This window comes from Dromaius novaehollandiae, chromosome 6 (assembly GCF_036370855.1).
Source record: "Dromaius novaehollandiae isolate bDroNov1 chromosome 6, bDroNov1.hap1, whole genome shotgun sequence".
NCBI classification, from domain to species: domain Eukaryota; kingdom Metazoa; phylum Chordata; class Aves; order Casuariiformes; family Dromaiidae; genus Dromaius; species Dromaius novaehollandiae.
In genome coordinates this window covers 24,188,143-24,207,473 of record NC_088103.1, presented here as the reverse complement: position 1 = coordinate 24,207,473, position 19,331 = coordinate 24,188,143, and the positions used below count along the sequence as shown (strand labels likewise).

Below are 19,331 nucleotides of genomic sequence, written 5' to 3'. Positions count from 1 at the left end.
TATTCTGGTCCCTTAGGAAAGATGTGTATGCTAAACCCTGTCCAGACTTCAGACATTAGTCCCAGCAGCGGGAACTGTAAGGGCAGGAACAAGCAGAATTGATTGGGCCAGTGATACTGCTAGAAAGAAACAGAAATAAAACCACAGCCTAATCAGACAAGCTCTACTGTGGGTGGACCTAGACAGTCTGAGAAGTACAAACTGCCCTACAGTTTTCAAGAGGTTGGTCGAAGCCTTATGGCAAAATCTAGAGGTCAACATTGCTAACAGTGCACATCACTGTGTAAAAATGAACAGGCACAAATACAGTAGAAATACCTCTGCAAAAGGCAGCTTTACTTTGTCATCTTATTTAAGACATAATTTGGTCAAAATATAACATAGTCTCCAGTCCTCAAATATGGTTTTCTGCATACTACAGGACTGAAATTGATGTTTTTCACTAATCAAACATACAAAATTATACTCGGGGGGAGAGGGAAGAGAGGGACAAAGAGAGACAGACACCTGCAATAGAAAAATATAAGTTCAAAGGTTCAAAAAACTTCAGCACAACAACCATGCCAAACATACTCCACTCAAAAAGTTACCCTGATTCTGTAGTTCATCTAGGTCCATGAACCTGCTGGGACGGGGATTAAAGCCCATTGCTGCCTCCATTTCCTTTTCTCGTTTCCTGCGTAGTTCTTGCTCCTGTGCTCTCCTTGCCACCTCCTCTTGTAATTCATCTAGTTCACTCTTTAATGGGACAAGCATCTCCCCACCTTAAAAAAAAAAAAAAAAAAAAAAAAAAGTTATATTTGATAGCAAAAAATATCAAAACCTCTTAAAGTTGGTTTTTTTATATAGGTATTCTATAATGGTACTTTTTTGTTGTTTGAATCCCTTTTTATCTTTTCCATAAACTTATTTTAGGAAGGGAATAAAAAGAAACACAAGACTGGCTAAATAGCACCTGAAGAACATACAAAATTTGTAATTACCAGAACAATGACGAAAGCATACTTATTTTATTCACTGTACGTGAGTTAGGTTTTTTTGAGGGGGCAGGATAGCACTTCAGTGTCATTGAGTCAGTGGCTACAGAAACCCTTATTTTGACACAAAGGAAAAGATGTACAAATAGCACGTATAAGCAGCAAGGGAAAGCCTTATGTTGACTTAGCAATACTCATGGAATTGTGTCTTTAACTCCAATTTGTGGTTTTAAAGATCTCACTCCATGTGTCTCAGACTTGGACTACACAGTTTGAGTGTTCTCAAATGGTTTAGTTAGATGTATAATTTTTAGCAACCTAGTAAAAATTAACAATGTTATACGGGACTAGGTTAAAAGCGTGGGGAGGTTTGTTTTGTTTTGTTTTTTTAAACTCTAAACTGGACCCATATTAGGGAGCTATATTGTTTCACCTGTACTGGTCTCCAACTGATAGCAGTAAATGGATTAAAAGAGCTGTGCATATCCATTAAAAGAAAAAGTAACATTAATTGGAAAGAATACAATTTACATTAGAAAATAGCAGACTGACAGAGCAAGACCATGGAATTTCAGATTACGAATTCTGCTTTGTTAAATTTTACTGTTAAAACCCAGAAGAAGGTGCATATGAATGAAAATACAAATAGCTTTTATAAATAATCAAGACCATGATGCTATGGTATGATGCAGTATGCTAACTTAAAAGCTTCAACTATGAGTTTGAGCACCATCTAGGATACAGCCTTGATATCGGTAGATCCAGAATTCCTACTGATAAATGTTGATGCTGGTTTTATCCTTAAACCTCACTGGAACGCTCAGCAGGGAAATGGCACTGTCCACCTCTTACAGCTCAGAGCTATTGTGAACAGCACACAGCATTTTCCTATATTATAAATGCATCGTTAGCTTAAATATATAACAGGTACTCAAAGTGCATCTCAAGGCTGAATTTTTTAAAGCAAATTAATAAGCAATGCCAAACAAAATTGAATTGTTATAGTTAGAAAATACCAATCTATTATGCTCAAGGAAAGATTTTTTTTCCCTCCTCCAAATCTTTTGTTCATTTGCTAGTTGCATCTTGCATACTTTGATACAAATTTTACAATACTGTGCCAGACTCCCCCCTTCTCCCTGCTCCAAGCAATTTGGTCTCCACTTGCCTCCTCTGTATTACTGACTCTGGTAGAAATGCTGCAGTATTGCTTGCAGCTCCCCTGCAGCACAGCCTGTCCCTGGATCCACTGACCCGAGAAACAGAGAATGGAACAGAGAGAATCATTTGAAGAGAAAACCCTACATTGATGCTGAAACCTTGAGGCTTCTTATCGTGCTTGTAATTTGTAAACAATGCTATGCCGAGTTAGCCAGATCATTAGCTTTGGCAAATAAAAGGGATTCCAACTGAATGTGCCTAAATAGATGAAACGGGAAGAAAATAATCCCCTACCAGTTTCCCAATACAGCAAAAAGCAGTCTTCATTCTCACTTCAACTACGGCATATATTCAAAAGAAGTAATTCCCCTCCTCCTTCTCTCCCTTTCCCTTCCCCACACAATCTCTGGAATAAAATATTTGCTCAGAAAGATAAACAAACAGAATGCGTATCTGCAGAAAAGCTCAGCTTTAGCTCAATCATCTTGCAACCATTATCCATTCTCATTTCTGACAATTTTGAATTTTGTATGCCATTATGAGCTTCTTTTCAGGCTTCATCAATCCTACTAAGTTATTACGAGTTATTTCTGGGAAGATATTTTCCACTGATGGCAGAATACTGAATTATGAGAAAGACTAGGAAAAACAGCTCTGTTTTATCAGTTAAATCAACGTTCAAAAAAGATCCTAGAGCAACACGACCAAAGGAATATTCCAATAGAGTTTTTGCAATCCATTCTGGTAAACTGAAGTCATATCTTGCAAAGCTGTATTATATTCCTTAATGTTTCCTTTTCTTTTTCCTTTCCTATAATTCCACTGTGAAGATAAACATGCAGAAAGTAAAGAACTCCTCCAACACAATTTCTCTTGCAGAACCACTGCTGCTGAAGTGAGGAAATACATTTTACCATTTCCAATGGGGTGCTGGCTGTTTGCCCAGCTCCCAGTTGATGAAGAAGACTCCACTTCCAAGATGCTGCTACTGTGAGACTTTGGGATATTACGCCAGGCTGGAACCAATCCACCAGATCGCTTCATGTGGACATCCCTGCAAAAAGAGAGTAATTACAGTTCATCATCTTATTAATCTTTTCAGGAGAAGTGGTCCACATTTCTCAGCATCACAAAAATATTTATTTGCTTTTAACTATCACAGCTTAATGAAAAAAAATTAAAGGCTACCATAAGAAAAACTTGGGAGAAACAGGGGAAGAGAACTGAAACAGTGAGGAGGAAGAACCACCTAAACATACAACATATTTTTTGCTTTTCGTATTTTATTCTCTTTTGCCACTGGAATCTCTGCAAGTCCTTAAGTGTAAGAAACACTTTCCTTCTCTTCAGCACTACGTGTAATCTTCAGTCATACATCTGATATAAAAGAGACAATAAAAATTGCAAAGTCTCCCAAAACCTAGCTTTTCTTGTTCATTTGCTACATACCTTAATCACACAAAAGCATGACAAGAAATCATAAAGAAAAGACGCCTGGTAAGCATGGTCCCCTTCAGAACAGTGTTTGCAGGTATGCCACTCTCAGTCATTTACCACACATATCATTTGCTCAAATCCTCACAGCTGACAACTGTGGAACTTGATGGACAGTCCCTAAACAGAGCACTTTGATTTCCTTGGGAGAACGTTAGAAGTAGTGAGTATTAAAGACACACTCTGATAGCTGTTCTCAACAGATTCTTGGACCTTAAAATTCAGTGCTCCAGTCTTAAATAATCTTAGATTACAACAGTCACAGTTGCCAGAGCCCAGGTGAGAAACACATTGTGCTGCCTATTTATTTTTGCATACTAAATATTGCAAATGTCTTGAAAGTCTTCAGTGATGCTCTCATACTGAAAAGGTCAAAGATTTCCCTACAAGACTACCCATTTCTGATTTTGTACAAGGATTCTACTATCAAAGATTTAATTGAAACACAAGATCAATCCGCTGTTCAGATGAGAAGCAAAGTTTGATATTTCAGTTGAGTTTTTAAATCACTGTCTAAAGGTACAACTCTGTTTTAGATGCATCATTTTAGCTAGCACTTCTCATTCAATTGAATTCCATTTCTTTTCCTTCTCACTGTCAGTGTAGCAATAAGAAAAGGAATCAAACTTCCTCAGATTCCTATTACCATTCTATTTCTCCCCTGCACAAAAAATCCTGCATCACAACCTAGGATCATTGGTTTTTTTGTTTTTTGGGGGTTTTTTTGTTTTTTTTTAACACTCAACAGCATTATATAGCAACAGCAAAGAAACAAAACTTTCACAAAAGAAATCTACTAAAATCTACCTGTGGGTGCTTGAGGTTTCAGACAAGGGCATGTCCAGACTAACTGGGCTGTTGCTGTTGCGTTCACTGCTCTCATAGCCAGACTCCATTCTCTGTATTAGATGAGGACGCTGATCCACCGTATGCTGTGTGCCCCAGCCAAGCACACCACGCTTATATCTGACATTTGACTGGCTTGATCTTGTTTCTTGAACAGCACGTTCCTTCACCTCATCCTCCGTAAACTCTTTACCTGTCAAGATAAAAGAACATAGCTTGGCAGAAGATCCAAACTTCATTCCAGCAAATTATCTACTCATATTTTAGCTTCTCAACTATGCTTAAATCAGAAATGCTGCCTTTTGCTAATTTTACCTGAACTTAGAAGAAGCGGGGAAAAAAAATGCTTTGACAGCATTCCTGATAATATTAAGCAATAACTTACTCAATAAATTTATTTCTGAATCCCCCTTGTTTAGTATAACTTACCATATTCAATTTATTTTTTATGCAGAAGAGTAAGAATCAAATTTGGAGAGGAAAAGAAATCCCTCCCTCCCCATAACAATTCATATTTGTGCAAGATCATTTTATAGTATAGCCAGCTGTGCTATTAGTCTTTTTGGTTTATATTTGTTATTGTACTCTATCATACCTACTTCAGACACTGCACTTTTTATATTGTTTATTTTGCCATTTACAGTTTGATGAGGCTCACATAACATTAGCTCATATAAGAAAAGTGGGTTTTGTTTCCCCCCACACACTCTTGCTGATTTTAATGTGTTCCTACTTGCCTCTTTCTGCTTTACTCCCCTTGCTTTCGTTCCTAGAGCTGTATTCTCTCCTCCATTCATCTTCCCTGCATGTATTTCTTTATACTTCCCAATTCTTTTCAACCTTTAGCTCCTTCCAGTCCGTCATCATCTGTCCCTCCCTCTCTCCAGGCCCCCAAATTTCTGCAGTTACATCCCCATTAATCACAAACCTAATAACAGTCACACAAACCTCTTCCTTCTCATCCAAACCCTGTCAAAGCATCATAGGAAAGGAGCATAGCAGCTCCAACAGCATGAGAGCATATATGACATGAATTGGTAAACATCTGCTCTCCATACCCTTTACAGTTTCAGGAGTAAACTTCCTATCGACAGGGAGCAAAATACCACAATACATTTTGCAGATTGGGGAAAGGGGAGCAGGAGGCTGTGGAAGAGGAGACAAAAGATGCCCAAAGTTGGTTCCTGAGAGATTTCACTACCTTCAAAAACTGCAAAAGTGAGGACAAAGTCTCTGGATACAAGTTGAATAGCTGCTGCAGTGCAAAATGGTCCCAGATAAATTACCATTGGCTGCCAGCCTCTTACCCTCATGAGAAGCACTCAGCACTAATACATGAGGTACCCATCTCCCCAGTCTGAGATGTCATGCAACAAATACTATGATGAGCCAGATGAACCCGAGACCAAACAAAAGACCATTCCAAGTGATGAACTTCTGTATACTTAGCAGTCTAGCCAAGGGTCCATTTAAGCAGTGCAGACAGTAATGTTTCTCCTACTATTTCCTTAACTGTGGAATTCAACATACAGCAAAAGAAACAGAAATATACCTACAACATGAACACCCGCACAGAAATTACCCCTCAAGGACATGACTCACCACTGACCTAAACGCCATCTTCAAAAAATCACTTTCCTGTTTTACTTAAACAAAACCAGATGGTGGGAAAGTTATAAATTCCACACATTAAAATACTCTGAAAAAAATCTTTCTTCTTAATCTCCTACCTGCATCTTCAGAGAAGGGGCTAAGCTGGGTGTAGCCACAATGTTTCCTCTTGTCCTTGCTGAAGATGCTGTCTATGTTCAGAGACTCTCTTTTGGGTCTCCAGGTTGGCCGGTACCTGCTAGATGAACTAGATTTAGATTCACTGCTGGTACTCTCCATTTCCCAGTCTCGAGCATGTGCGGACAGGCTTTTTGAGGGTCGTGTTTCTGCCTGATCCATACCACTCCCTCCACGAGAAGAATTCTGGTTGGTTTGAGAAATCTGCTGTGGTCTGCTGTGGATCATATTGCTGACTGTCTCTTTAAATTCCCTCAGTCTGCTGGTGCTGCTGGATGGTTTGGGGGCAGTTCTGGGGGCTTGTTTCTCCTTCAAGGTTTCTCCTGCAGTTTATGAAAGAGACAGCAAAGCAACAAAAATAACTTCAGATTAAACTAGCAGCCCTATTCACAGCATCTTTCTGCAGACTTAGAGAAGCAATACAAGCAAAAGTAAAGACAGACCGAAATGCAGACGCAGAAACAGGAAATAAGGACAGAAATGAACATAAACACTGAGGATCTGAAAAACAAGCAGAAAAAGATATTGATATTTGAAATTAAAAAAACAAACAAAAGAAAAGCCCACTTGCCTTCACTGTGGTATCCCGATGACTGTGCCTCATCTCCTTTTCGTCGAGACCGGCTAGAACTCCTTTTGCGGTCTGCCAGAGAGCCCTTTTTGGAAATATGCCTCTGATTACACTCACTGTCAGTCAGGTGTCCTGAAAGCATAGAAGAACACAGTTTAGATGATAAGAGCCCTTGGACTGAGTGTTCTGTGCGCTAAGAATAGTAGCGTGCTCCTGCTTCTCAGGAACTGCAGACACTCCAATGCTAACTGTCAGTTTTTGGTAAATGAAGCTTTTTCTTTAAATAATGTGTATCCAAAAGTTTTTGGTTTTGTTTTCAGGTTTTTTGTTTGGTTGGTTTTTTAAGTCATAGAAGAGCAATAAGGCCACTCCAAGGACTCTGATTAATGAGAGAACTCATCCACAGGGAGAAAAAGAAGTTGACTGTGCCTTGTCTTCTAGCGCTCTAAGGACAGCATTTTCTTGCTGTCTGAATGCTCTTACAGCTCTAACCGCCATGGACACAAACCTTCCAAGCACAGTTTGCTTGACACTATTCTGTTAAGCAAAGGCTCAGACACACAAACGAGTTACCATGTAGTAATACACTACTGCACATCACCAGTTGCTCTGCACTATTTATCTACAACTGCTTCGCCTGTAGCAAATACTAAGTAACTCAAGTTAGTTTAGTATACAATGAAAGAGCCTCAGTTGGCTCTCAAGGGCTAAGCCAGCTAATTCAAATCTGCCACAAGCTAAGAGCATACATGCAAACCATCAGCATGGATCAGCTGACACACAACCACGTTCCCTTACTATAGTTCACATGCCCGAGTCCTAATATTTTCTCTTGCACACGATTTATTCCCTTACTCACATCAAATGATAATTAATAAGGAGTATTCAGACAGGTATGACAAATTTTCTGTATTACTATTTCTTTTCTTAATTTTATGGTTCTCACACATTCACAGTCCTAAACCTGCAAGCACAAACACACTCGTGACTTTACTCACGTGAGCAGTCCGATGCAGAGATGCAGGATAAGAAGGGAATTTATGAATAAGCTACAAAGACTTTTCTCTATCGTTTATACTACCAACTTTCAGCTTGCACAGGATGATAACAAGTGAAACTCTCTACTACCCAATAGCTGATTAACAGCCCCCACACTACATAGGTGGTTGTTCTGAGCCTACCCCTTTCTCTAGGAAGGTCATACCATAAAAACAACATAAAACCCAACAATATTTAAAGCAGATTTTACAAATAAAATCATAACTTTGAGACATATTAAAGAGTGAAAGAATAATTCACTTCAACTACAGTTGCTACAAAGATACAACAATACATGAGTGGGAAGGAATCCAATAAACAAGAACCAAGTAACACAAGACTTGTGTTTCTATTCATTTGTGAAATGGAGAGTGATTTTGTAGTTCAAACTCTTTAGGAACAAACAGACTATATGAAAGTAGAGAAACTAAGGAAATAACAAGAGAAATGTTGGCAGTAAAGATAGGAAGATGTACAGCATTAAGATGATTGGACATGAGTCAGTCAGTGCTTTGGGAGAAATGCTCTCTTCCACAACATGGACTGCCACATATCTTTTATAGACTGAAAGAACACTGATATCTTGTACCTTGCAGAGGCTCCCATCATGAGAAAGGAAGCTTATGTTTCACTTAAGAGTGTAAAACTTCTTTAGTTAAGTGTTTTTCCCCTAAAGTTCTTTCATCCTGAAAGGAGTGCTTGGTTAGCATCTTTCAAGTACTCTAACAGAAGCTGTTTAAAGATATGGACTTCTGCTGGAGCTAAGGCACTCTACATACACTAGTTACAAAGTCCAACTTGTGGAATGAAGGCTGCTAGTTTTGTTAGTATTTTCTCCTCCTTCCATTAACTGCAAATTTTGTCATACTGTTGCTGAACAGCCATGGAGGAGATGCCAACAATCAAAAGTCTGCAGAACACAGACTACATTGTCTTTACCCAGACCCCTCTAGAACAGGGTCTAATCCCAGGTAATGCATGAATTGAGAAATTAAACCCCCAGAAATATTAGCTAACAGTTTTCAATCATTTTGTTGGATTGACTGAAATAACAAGCCAGGATTTCTCTCCGAGTGCCTGACCACACACATACAATGCATCCCTTGCTGAATGCATTACTAAGTACCTCACACTCCAGGGATGGGATGGCTTCGTAAGCAAACAGTAATATTCAAAAGAAAGGTTTGCTTTTGTGGGTTTTTTTTTTTTTTTGCAGGAGTGGATAGGGTGGGAGAACACATTAGAGGAAGGAATGAGCTCAAACAAGTTAAGACAAAAGTCCCCTGCCCCTCCCACTGAGATCTCAGGTGTATGAGTAGGGCAGCCAGAATACGCACATTTTTCTCAGCAGCAGAGGTTGGCAGGAGCAATAAAGGGCTTATGTAGCCACTCCTAATGCCCCCATCATGAAGTACCCAGGCGCCTGAGGTCATACAACCCAACGGTGGTCCTTCCCAGGGGGACGATGTGATGGGATAGGGTCCATACTATTCTGGGCTGGAGGAGTGAGGTAAACGGCCATTAAACGAAGAATCCTGCCCAGAACGATTCAATAGCAGCAACAGTTGACAGTGGTCAATGTGGATGGCTTTTTTACAGCCCCACGGATCGGCATTTGATGGCTGAGCAGTTGTATGAGTTGGCAGACTGACTTTTTTGGAAAGGTGAAAAAAAGGGTAGGTGAAAGAAGGGGTAAATGCCCAGACAGGTGGCTAGCTAATGGGGACAGACCAACTACAGCTAAGGCTGAAATCAGGGAAGATGAGGTTGACTGAAATTAGGTGGTAAAAGATGGGCTAGAGCTGAAGGGAATAACATAGGATAGAATCAGTAGGAGGAGAAAGAAAAAGAAAAGGAGAAAGTCACTAAAAACATAATGGAACAAAAAGTTACATGCTGAAATTCACCTGCGTACATGCTGGCAACCATCCCCCTACCCTCTTTTCTGCTGTCTTCTGTGTGGGAAGTTTTGCAGGGAGGGACCTAATCCAGTGTTTGTTCTATCTTCTCAGATTATATAAATAACGTTCCACCAGCACTTTCAATTTTTTCTTCTCAGTGCTCTTAAGATCAACATAAATTCTGTTTCTTCATCACTCTCAAATTCTGCTCCAACTTTCTCTTCTTTCCTCACACTTACCTAGAGCTATGACTAGAAGGTACAGTGCTAAACATTTGATAAAACATTAAAATTATCTTCAGGCTAACTAAAGCCATGGATTATCAGTTACTTGGACCTCTGATGAAGACAACGGTGCTGAAGAAAACCTATTGGAAACTTTTTTTTTCCAGGTTTCAATACGAAAAATATTTGTATTATAGATTGTTTCCAATGGACCAGAGATACACATACTGTTACAAGACAAGAGAGCAAAAATTTTCCAAGCAGAAGGACAACAACCTGGTGCAATAGCTGGAGATGCTGTTTCAACAAACAGTTGTTGGTTCAATGGGTACGTCCTCTTAGAAAGTCTTTTTAAGACTCAACTAAGTAAATTTTTGGCTAAATTTAGCAAGTCACATTTCTGATGGTTGAAAAGTTTTGATCTTAACTGGTGTACTTTTGAAAAAGTGATGCTGTAAGATAGCACTGAATGTATAAACAGGCTGACTGGGGTCACTGGACATGAATAATAGAGCAGATCTAAACCTTCAGATTTCCAGTTAACCTCTTTTCAACTACAAAGTCTTCAGGTAGACTGTTCAGCTGCCTGAAGGAACATAAATAGATAAATGCTCCTCCCATTACAGAGTCTCATTTAATCTGTCTCCCCAGCACAGGCAGGAAATCATCTTATGCTCCTTGCTAGTGCAGTAAATACTAGCACCCACATACACAGAGTCCTTAGCGCCCAAGTAAGGGAGATGCAGGTGATGAGAGCACCTTTCCCAGACAGCCAGCATTCCCGCAGTGAAGTAACTGCCCATAGACGAGTAAGCAGCGCATACAGCACATACAGACAGCAAACTACAACGGCACCATACGACGGATTCCGAGTTAGAGAATTTTAGGTGCCAGAATTTTGAAGAGCAGGTGGGACTGTGGCTAACAACAGCAAGAGATATATTAAGGACCCAAGGAAATGTGTCTGTTTATATTTTTGCCTGGCTAGATACAAGTCTACAAAAGCCCACAAGACATTTAAAATTACACCCATCTTTGTGAATACAATGGTTCATTACAAATCAAACCAAAAACATTTAGGATACTAAAAACTGTTTACTATTCTGTTCCGGGTTGTATATAAAGAGATTTTTCACTGAGCTCCTCTGTAATCATATTTATGACAATGATTACATTAATATAATGGTATCTGCTACCTGTGTCCCTGCTGCTCTGTGAAGCTGCATCATTCTCAACATTGTAGATCACCGTCCCCTGCGAGTCAGAAGAGAAGTGACTGACCACAGACTCATGGTGCGCCTGTTTATAAGGATAGCTGTCTGTAGAGGAATCTGTCCTGGTATCACTCGAGATGGAAGGTTCTCTCCCTAATGAAGGAAGTAATGTCAAATTTCAGTCTCTCTTTGGGCTAAAAGTCGGGAGAGACTAAGAAAAGAAAACAGGAACGGAATACAGGAAACTAAACAGAAGTTTAACAGAAAAACAGAGCATCGAACCCACACAAAGTCAGATTCAAGAAGGCTACAGCTTATGGGAAAGGTCCTTTAGTCTGAGATGGTTAAAAAGAAACAACATATCTTCTGTAAACCTTTATTTTTTTCTTTCTGCTGACTCCAGATTTATGAAATTTATCAATCTCCTTCATTATGCAAAATTAAACCATATCCATTGGACTGTCAAAGTACACTTCAGTACCCTATTAAAGTTATTTTTTTATTAAATTCCTAGTCTGTCAAATGTAATTAAAATATGAAATTCCCTGCCCCACAGGTCAATCAAGGCTAAAAAATTAGTCAAGTTCAAAATATAAGGATAACAAGAACATTCTAAGTTAAAACAGTTAATAACACATTTTAACTATTAAGAATCAAAAGTCTGTCTAATAAAACTTTACACTGAAATTTTATCAGTCTAAGGTAAAGTAACATGTTCCTTCTTCAGGAAGCCAGTGCTGGCCCACTACGCTAGTGGGAGACTGAAACAGATCAACCATCATGATTCAATCCCAGTACAGCTCTTCGTAAACCCATCAAAACGGGAGAAAAATACAACCTCCTCCCTACCCTTTCAGTCCCTACAAATAACAATCTGAACAGTTTAAAAAGGGATGTTTTTATGTATGTGATGCATACACTCCTGAAGCTATTCATTTCATACTTGTGTCTCAGTGAAAAAAAAAAAAGAAGAAATTAAAGAAAAAAATATTGTTCTTTTTTATTTTGAAAACATTCAGCTTGATGGTGCTTCACATTTTTGGTGGGAGCAAGTCTTGTAGTTGATGTCCTATTTAAGGAGACATAATGGCTCCTTCCTGATTTGGCTTACTGGTCTAGTGAAATATAGAATACAGCTGTTATAGGAGATGACAGTCACAGAAAGAAAGGTGAATGCAGGCAACGGGATTTAGCGCTATGGAACTGCCCAAGTACCAGAAAACAATTTGAAAACTGAACTCTCTAGTCAACAGAACGTCAACAATATTAAGAGGAGTCAGCATTTTATACCAACAGCTTTGACAAGCTTTCCTCTATAATTTGTGGTATCAGATCTTGGTGTGATGAGATTCGTTTATTAGATCCCCTTCATACAAGTTCTGTAACAATATTGTGATTAACTTAAAAATAAGCAAGTTTTATTCATTTCTGAACTATGCACTGTGGATATCTGATAACAATGAAGAGACCACAAGAAGCTGTAGCTGCACTTAGTGAGAGGCAAAAAGGACATTTTAAAGAGTTATATTAGGGTAGAAAATTCTTTGAAGCACTTTCTTCCAATATTGTATTAGGCTGCCTGTATATAGCTTTCACCCATTCTTTTCACTCACGTGCTGATGTCAGCTGGATATCAACAAGGCTAGAAAACGATTTCATTTATATTTAATAGGAAAATGCGTATAGTTAGTTTTCTCCTGGCACTTCAACCTACAGCATCTTACAAATTCTCTCATCATTGCATCAATGTTGAACACTGCAGACGACATGAGTAAGCCTTCAGGGACCCACCAAGTCTACTTTTGAGATGGAAGAGCAAGTTACTCATTACAGCCTTCTGAGTTTCATCTGAAAGGAAGTACCTTTTTTATATTTTAATTTTTTTAATATATATTCATCATCAAAGCTTCCTGAAGTCATTTCAGGACACACATAATATTAGATACTGCAGTGACATTGAACAGAAGGGTTATCTATGTATTTCCTGCAGACCAACCAGCAGAACAGCAAGGCCAGTTTACAGTATATACTGACCAAAAGGTCATAGAGGTGCTCACTACTGATGGATAACACAGAAGGCCCTCCTCTCCTCACTCCAGACTTCCCAGTTTTCTTCTGAACAGGAAAATAAGTTTATAAATTGCAAAGCATCGTTATGAAGTGACAAGTGAAGGTCTTCTTACTACTGTTTCTATTTGCATTTATTTTAAGAGAGGTTGCAGACTTCTTTCATTATTAGTAGATTGTCAACACGTAACTAAGGAGAGAGCAGATGTTCTCTACAGATTCATCAGCCAGGAAACATAAGGACAGGACAGTTAGCTGTGGCCAGGAAAACCATAAAATACTCTTGGAATTAGTTGTATAAATAGGCTAAATTCCTGGAAGAAAGGTGTTGTATTTACGGTTTTAGTCTCGCCTTGTTTTTCTTGGCAACGTATAAACCCATCTTTTATTCAGGATATTTTCTGCAAACATCCAATGGCTTTTGCAAAGCCATTACAATATAAACTCACACTCAGTTTATATTCTTCCATCTGTTTGGATTGCAATTAAATCTTTTTCTCAGAATACATCTGTTCTTCTTTAAATGACACCTCAACCTCAGACGGTGTGACCAATGTCCAAAATTTTCCAGAACTTCAATAAATCAACACTCTTCAGATTACTACTGGTATCTTGAGCAGAACAATTTCTAACCTTTGAAGCACCTAATCTGGACATACCCTTCTAGCTCAATGGATTGCCTAAAATGCACAGAATTCAGGAAGTATTAACATGTTGAAGTTCTCTTAGATGTTAAGAGCTATATGTCTATAGCCATACATGTTTTTGGACGCAAAAGAGACCATGAAGAGTTAACAGGCAAACATGATATAAGGGCATAAGCCCTTGACAATCCCTTTCCCATCAGTCTCTGGCAAATGAGTTCTTATCTGTTCTGTTACTTTACCTGAGTGAAAGACAAGCAAAAGCCTAAAGATAACCTGGAATGGTTTTCTCTCAGGTTTTTAAAACCATTGTTCCCCTCCCTTCCCCTAACACATCCTCTGACCATCCTAGCAAAGGACTCATTTATGAGGTGGCCTTCATGTTTCCTTTCCCTAACTTCCCTCCTGAATTTAAATCTACAACTTCCTTTAGTTTTCATATGTTCATGCATCTCTGCTCATGTTCCCTTCCTGTTAAAACTGCTGATGGATTTATGAACTTAGTCCCTGGAGTCATCAGTTGTTGTTCCTCTCTCTGTCTACTCCACAACAGGTCCTTCACTTCTTTTTCCAAACTCTTCTGGAAAAAAGTTTACTAACCAAACAATCAACAGAGCCTTGGCTTAAAAGAGTGTGGTTCAAAGGCGAAATACTGAAATTCCTGTCCAAAATTCTAGATCAGTTTTGACAAGTGACAAAGACCCCCACTAACAAAAACACACCCAAAACCAAAGAAAAACTTTTCACACACAGCATTACACTGTAAAAGTATAAGGCATATAGGTCAGACTGCTTACCCGAGTCTTCACTATCGTAGCAGATCCTGCTATATTGCTGAAAATCCACTTGAGGGGGTAAGTCCTGTGTTGACACTGGAGTTCCTCTTGGATCTGCATACAGCAGCAGCAAAGGCTGATAATGACCCTTAATGCACTTTGTCACAACATCTTTCCATTTTGGACCAATCTGAATTAACAACAAAAACATGCACAAGAAAAACAAGACTTTCTGTCATCACTTTTTATAACGAGGTCTTCTTTTTCTCCTACTTCTTTTATAGAGATTGATTTTTCACTGACATTCTTTCTTAACTGCTTCCAAATCCAGCATTGAACAGGACTCACCAACAAAACTCTGATTTTTGGTCACATGTCGGAAAACACTTCAAAATGGATATAAATTCTAAAATGTAATTGAAAGTACAACTGTCTCATAAGATGGCATTTTCATATCTGAGACATTTTATTTAAGAAAAAAGATATAATTTGTGATACCAGCTGGTCAAGAACACAATCTTAGACAACACTGGAACTAGCTCAACTAAAAATCAAGATATTCACCATCTTAAAATTAAATGGATTACAATTTCTGCTAAAAATAGAACTACAATAATACCCTTCCCCTTTCAGAGACTTTTTTTTCCACACAAAGATTTTCACCTTCCGAAATGTTTTAACTTTTCATCAGTCAAAAAAAGGATTTGGCAACAAAACCTCTTAATCAATCAATACATGAGCATAAACAAAATTAACAATAAAAAGCATCTTATCAGACTTCCAGTATCAGGGCAAACTCAAGTCAAAGCTTAACCACTTTGGTGTGTGACCATTTCTGCTGTTACAGAACCACTGCAATCATACTTTCCATTTTGACAGATTAGGCAATAGCCATATATTTACGTGAAAAATCTTTGCCACGTATTAAGACGGGTTTCTTCTAAACAACTGAACATCTATTGCAACAAATTTGTTCCACACGTGGATATTCTACTAAAGCACTGCAGTACCTATCCTTGGCAAGGTTTTGCTGCAGAAAGATGTGACTATGAGCAAATGGAAGGATTAGACTTTTCCCTTTGAGACTCTGCTTGGCAGGACTACAGAAGAAAATTTTCCTTTTTCATGTTTGTGCCTCTGTTACAAGAGGGAATAAAGGGAGAGGGGGTGAAATAAAGCCAAACAAACTAATGGGATATAACAGTGGTGTGCTAAGATCCCAGCACTGGTGTCTAACGTCAAGGACCTCATCCCTGGTGGGAAAAACAGGCACTAATAGCAGAAAGGCAGAATGTGTTATAGAGAACAAACACTACAAACAATTGGCATCTAGGTATTTCAACAAAGAACCTGAAAAGCAGGCACTAAATAGCAATATTGCTTGCCAGTAAGGGAAAGAAGGGTATATTAGCCAGGTACATAAAGCAGGGTTTCAAACAACAGCATAAAGGCAAGCCTGGCAGCTAAAAGAAGAGAACTAAGGAGAGACCTTCTGAGATTTCTGGTATACTTTTTCCAGAATGCTTTACTTTCCTCAGAAAAAGGAACAGAGTTATGGATCTTGAGTGCGCAAATGCACATCATTTCTGGAAGTCTGCAGAAAACAGTATGGATCCACACAAGTAGTTAACAAGTTCCTAACAGATTATTTTTCTAAACCTAATTTTCTCACCTCTTTGACATGCGCATCATCAAAGTACATCCACTTCCGGATTTTAGTTTGGAAGAAGAAGGTAGAATAATGTTTTCCATAGTAACAGATCATTCCCACCAAATACAGCTCTGAGTGTTTTGCTCTGTCATCAGTTACTCTGAAAAAGAGCTTCAAGATGAGAGATAAGAAAAATGAAAGAAATTAATAAGATGCCCAGCATTTTACATACTGCTTTGTTTTTGAAGACCTCAAAATACTATAAAGATGCATCAGGTGTTTTTACTTCAAGAGATAGAGAGCGCAAGGCAATAAATACTTAACTAACCAATGTTAAAGCAAAACCAGTGACACAGACCAGGAACAGTTTCTTGCCAACTCACCAGTCACCCAAGAACAGAGTCAGTCTTGGAGACTGTGGCCATCCTTTAAGGAAGGCATGTACAACAATGACATAACCCCTTTTTAGAATCTGAAGCATGGTTATACTCTGAAAATTTCAGAAGCAGCACTTGGCGCTGCAAGAAGTTCCCCGTCTATTCCCTGTGTTATGCTTGCCAATTATATCAAATATGATTTAAAACTACTCTTCATTCCTCTTCACTCTGCAGAAACAATGCGGTTGATATAGCAAACAGAGCTGACATTTATTCTGACTTTAGCAAAAAGAAATTTAAGACAGCAGCCACATAAAAAATGAACTGAAGACATAAATAAGTCCACAGGATTTGGCACACAGAGAAATTGTTTTCTGACTTTTTTTTATTAACCATGTTTTATTTAAAAATACACTGGACTCATATTTTAGTGTATTACCGCTTTACTATATAAGGAATATGTTCTATTTTGTAGCTATGTTTCCATTAGCTTGCACTGATTTCATTTCACTATGCACTAGTGCATAATTTTTTTTTTTTTTTGGAATGTAATACTTCAATGTTACAATAATAAAACAGTTGCAATGTGGTATACCAAAAATTTAGCTCTCAAAATTGAGCTAATGTAGAATGAGTGCATCCTTCGGGAGACAGACCGACCTCCGGAACCCAAGTACTACTTAATTTAATCTATCATTCAATCGTACGATGCCAGCCACCGTCTCTCAGAGACCGCTCAGTTATTTATAACTCCTAAGTGTTATGACCGTATCTTCAAATGAAGGGAGGATTTAAACAAGTCAAAAAACAAACCAGGGGAAAGGGAGGTGGGAAGGGGGGAAAGAAAAAACTCACATCTCCCAGTTTAAGGCAAGTGCCCAGGCTGTGAATAACATCCTCAGCGAGATCAGAGTGGTCTGAGTCCCAAACCAAGCCAATGGTGATAATCTGTGGGGAGTTCATCAGCACACGACGAATACGGATCTTTTCCCCACAGTTACTCTGAAGATTTAAATAAAACAAAACCCTGAATATACTTTTTTTCTATTTATTGCAATGTTAGTTCAAGACCTGTCCCTATTTCAGCAGTACTGTTTCAAAAGAGAAGGTGACGTAATGCAGCAGATACGATATGCTCAGTGTCAGGGGAGCAGCCTTACACCACAGATGAGGAGCGATAGCAAGGGTGCCTGACATTCACGAGCTTTAAAGTGAACACTGTGAATTGTTCCTCATGCTACTGATGGGGATTAAAAGGTATAGCACCAAGCCAAAAGAGGCTTACGAACAAACATACATGAAAGATCCCAAAGACATTCTTAGAAATTAGAAGAAAAGCTCACTGTCTTTTTATCGGAATCTGTGATTAAAAATTACATTTACAGAGACTGATGCTTTAAATGGTTGCATCAGAAAATACTTCAAGGTGCTGCCTGCTCTTAAAGCTGTGTGGTTGCTCTACAAGGTAACTCGAGCATGTCATTTAGACATGATAGCTTTTGGAGACAGGAGCTCCGTTATGTTGGTATTCAAACATATCTAAGGAGCAGCTGCTAGAAGATCAGGAGAATGAGAATTGCTTCCCTACCCCATATCAGTTCTTCATTTCCCATTTCCTTTCCACCCCACATTTTTCTTTTTTCTTCCTTTTAAATAAGCACCAGTGCTTACTGACTGGCCAGTTTCCCTCACTCTCTAGGCAGAGTACTTTCCAGAGACAAGCTTGCTTGTGAGGCTAACAGACTTACAGTGGTCCTTCCAACTCATTACACGTTGGGATTGTGGGCCTCTTTAAAGTGTCATGAAAAAAGTTCACCAAGTTAAGAGATTATCACTGTAATTTTAGCAAGCAATTCATTATCATCTTCTTTTTTTAGGACAACTATGACAAAGTCCCCGCAGAACACACGCTCACCCCCCGTGGCAGGTCACACACGCACCTCTGCCCTCTGCCGAAAGATTCTCAGTACGAAACTGTTTTTTCTAGAATAGCCCCTCATCTCTACAGAGGCTAGTTTCACAACTGGACCTAATCATTCCTGACACTGCAACCTGGGAAGAGATCATGAAGGACTTTTCCCCACAGCAACAATCTATAAAATTAATCAGAACATCAGTACCAATAATCAAAAAAGGGGGGAAAAAAGAAAAAGGCTTGAGTTTGTTAACCACAAAGCAGTGGGGGGGGGGGGGGGGAGACAAAGATTTTCACAGGTACAGGAGTGTGACGTTTAAATGCAGATATGAGGTTTTAATATTAAGATGTCTATATTCACACGTTTTACAAGTATCATTCAAAGTACAAGTGGTTTTGTGGATCATCTCACAACAACAAACCAATCTCCCTTTAAAATTCTCTTTTCCTTTGCTCCAATTAGCTAACAAGCATTTTCTGCAAGACAGAAGGAATATAGAACCCTGATAAAAAGCCTCCCTTGCATGACTTTTAGGCCACTTTCAGCTAAGCCTCAAGAGAAAAATTTACTAAATAAACAAAAGGCTTTCAACAAAGAAATGGGCAGTGAGGACTGGCAAGCAATTTTATCTATCTGATTATTTCACAGTTAAACAGCAGTTTGGCTCAAAAAAGACTGTCTTTATA

The 19,331-nt window shown here is 38.7% G+C and overlaps 1 protein-coding gene across 11 annotated transcripts in view; it reads right to left on the bottom strand.

Annotated features, from left to right (window-relative positions):
• Nucleotides 1–19,331, bottom strand: part of USP54 (ubiquitin specific peptidase 54) — a 105,144-nt gene that overhangs the window by 14,445 nt on the left and 71,368 nt on the right. For 9 of the 11 annotated variants that reach the window (XM_064513879.1, XM_064513878.1, XM_026094900.2 and 6 more), the window contains 9 exons: nt 17,585–17,731; nt 16,374–16,523; nt 14,723–14,891; nt 11,197–11,367; nt 6,838–6,969; nt 6,209–6,589; nt 4,440–4,671; nt 3,053–3,192; nt 591–764 (listed from right to left, as the gene is read on the bottom strand). In XM_064513879.1, the coding sequence (XP_064369949.1) occupies nt 591–764; nt 3,053–3,192; nt 4,440–4,671; nt 6,209–6,589; nt 6,838–6,969; nt 11,197–11,367; nt 14,723–14,891; nt 16,374–16,523; nt 17,585–17,731 (1,696 nt within the window). The remainder of the gene's footprint in view (nt 1–590; nt 765–3,052; nt 3,193–4,439; nt 4,672–6,208; nt 6,590–6,837; nt 6,970–11,196; nt 11,368–14,722; nt 14,892–16,373; nt 16,524–17,584; nt 17,732–19,331) is intronic. The other 2 variants (XM_026094901.2, XM_026094902.2) reach the window with 1 other exon arrangement.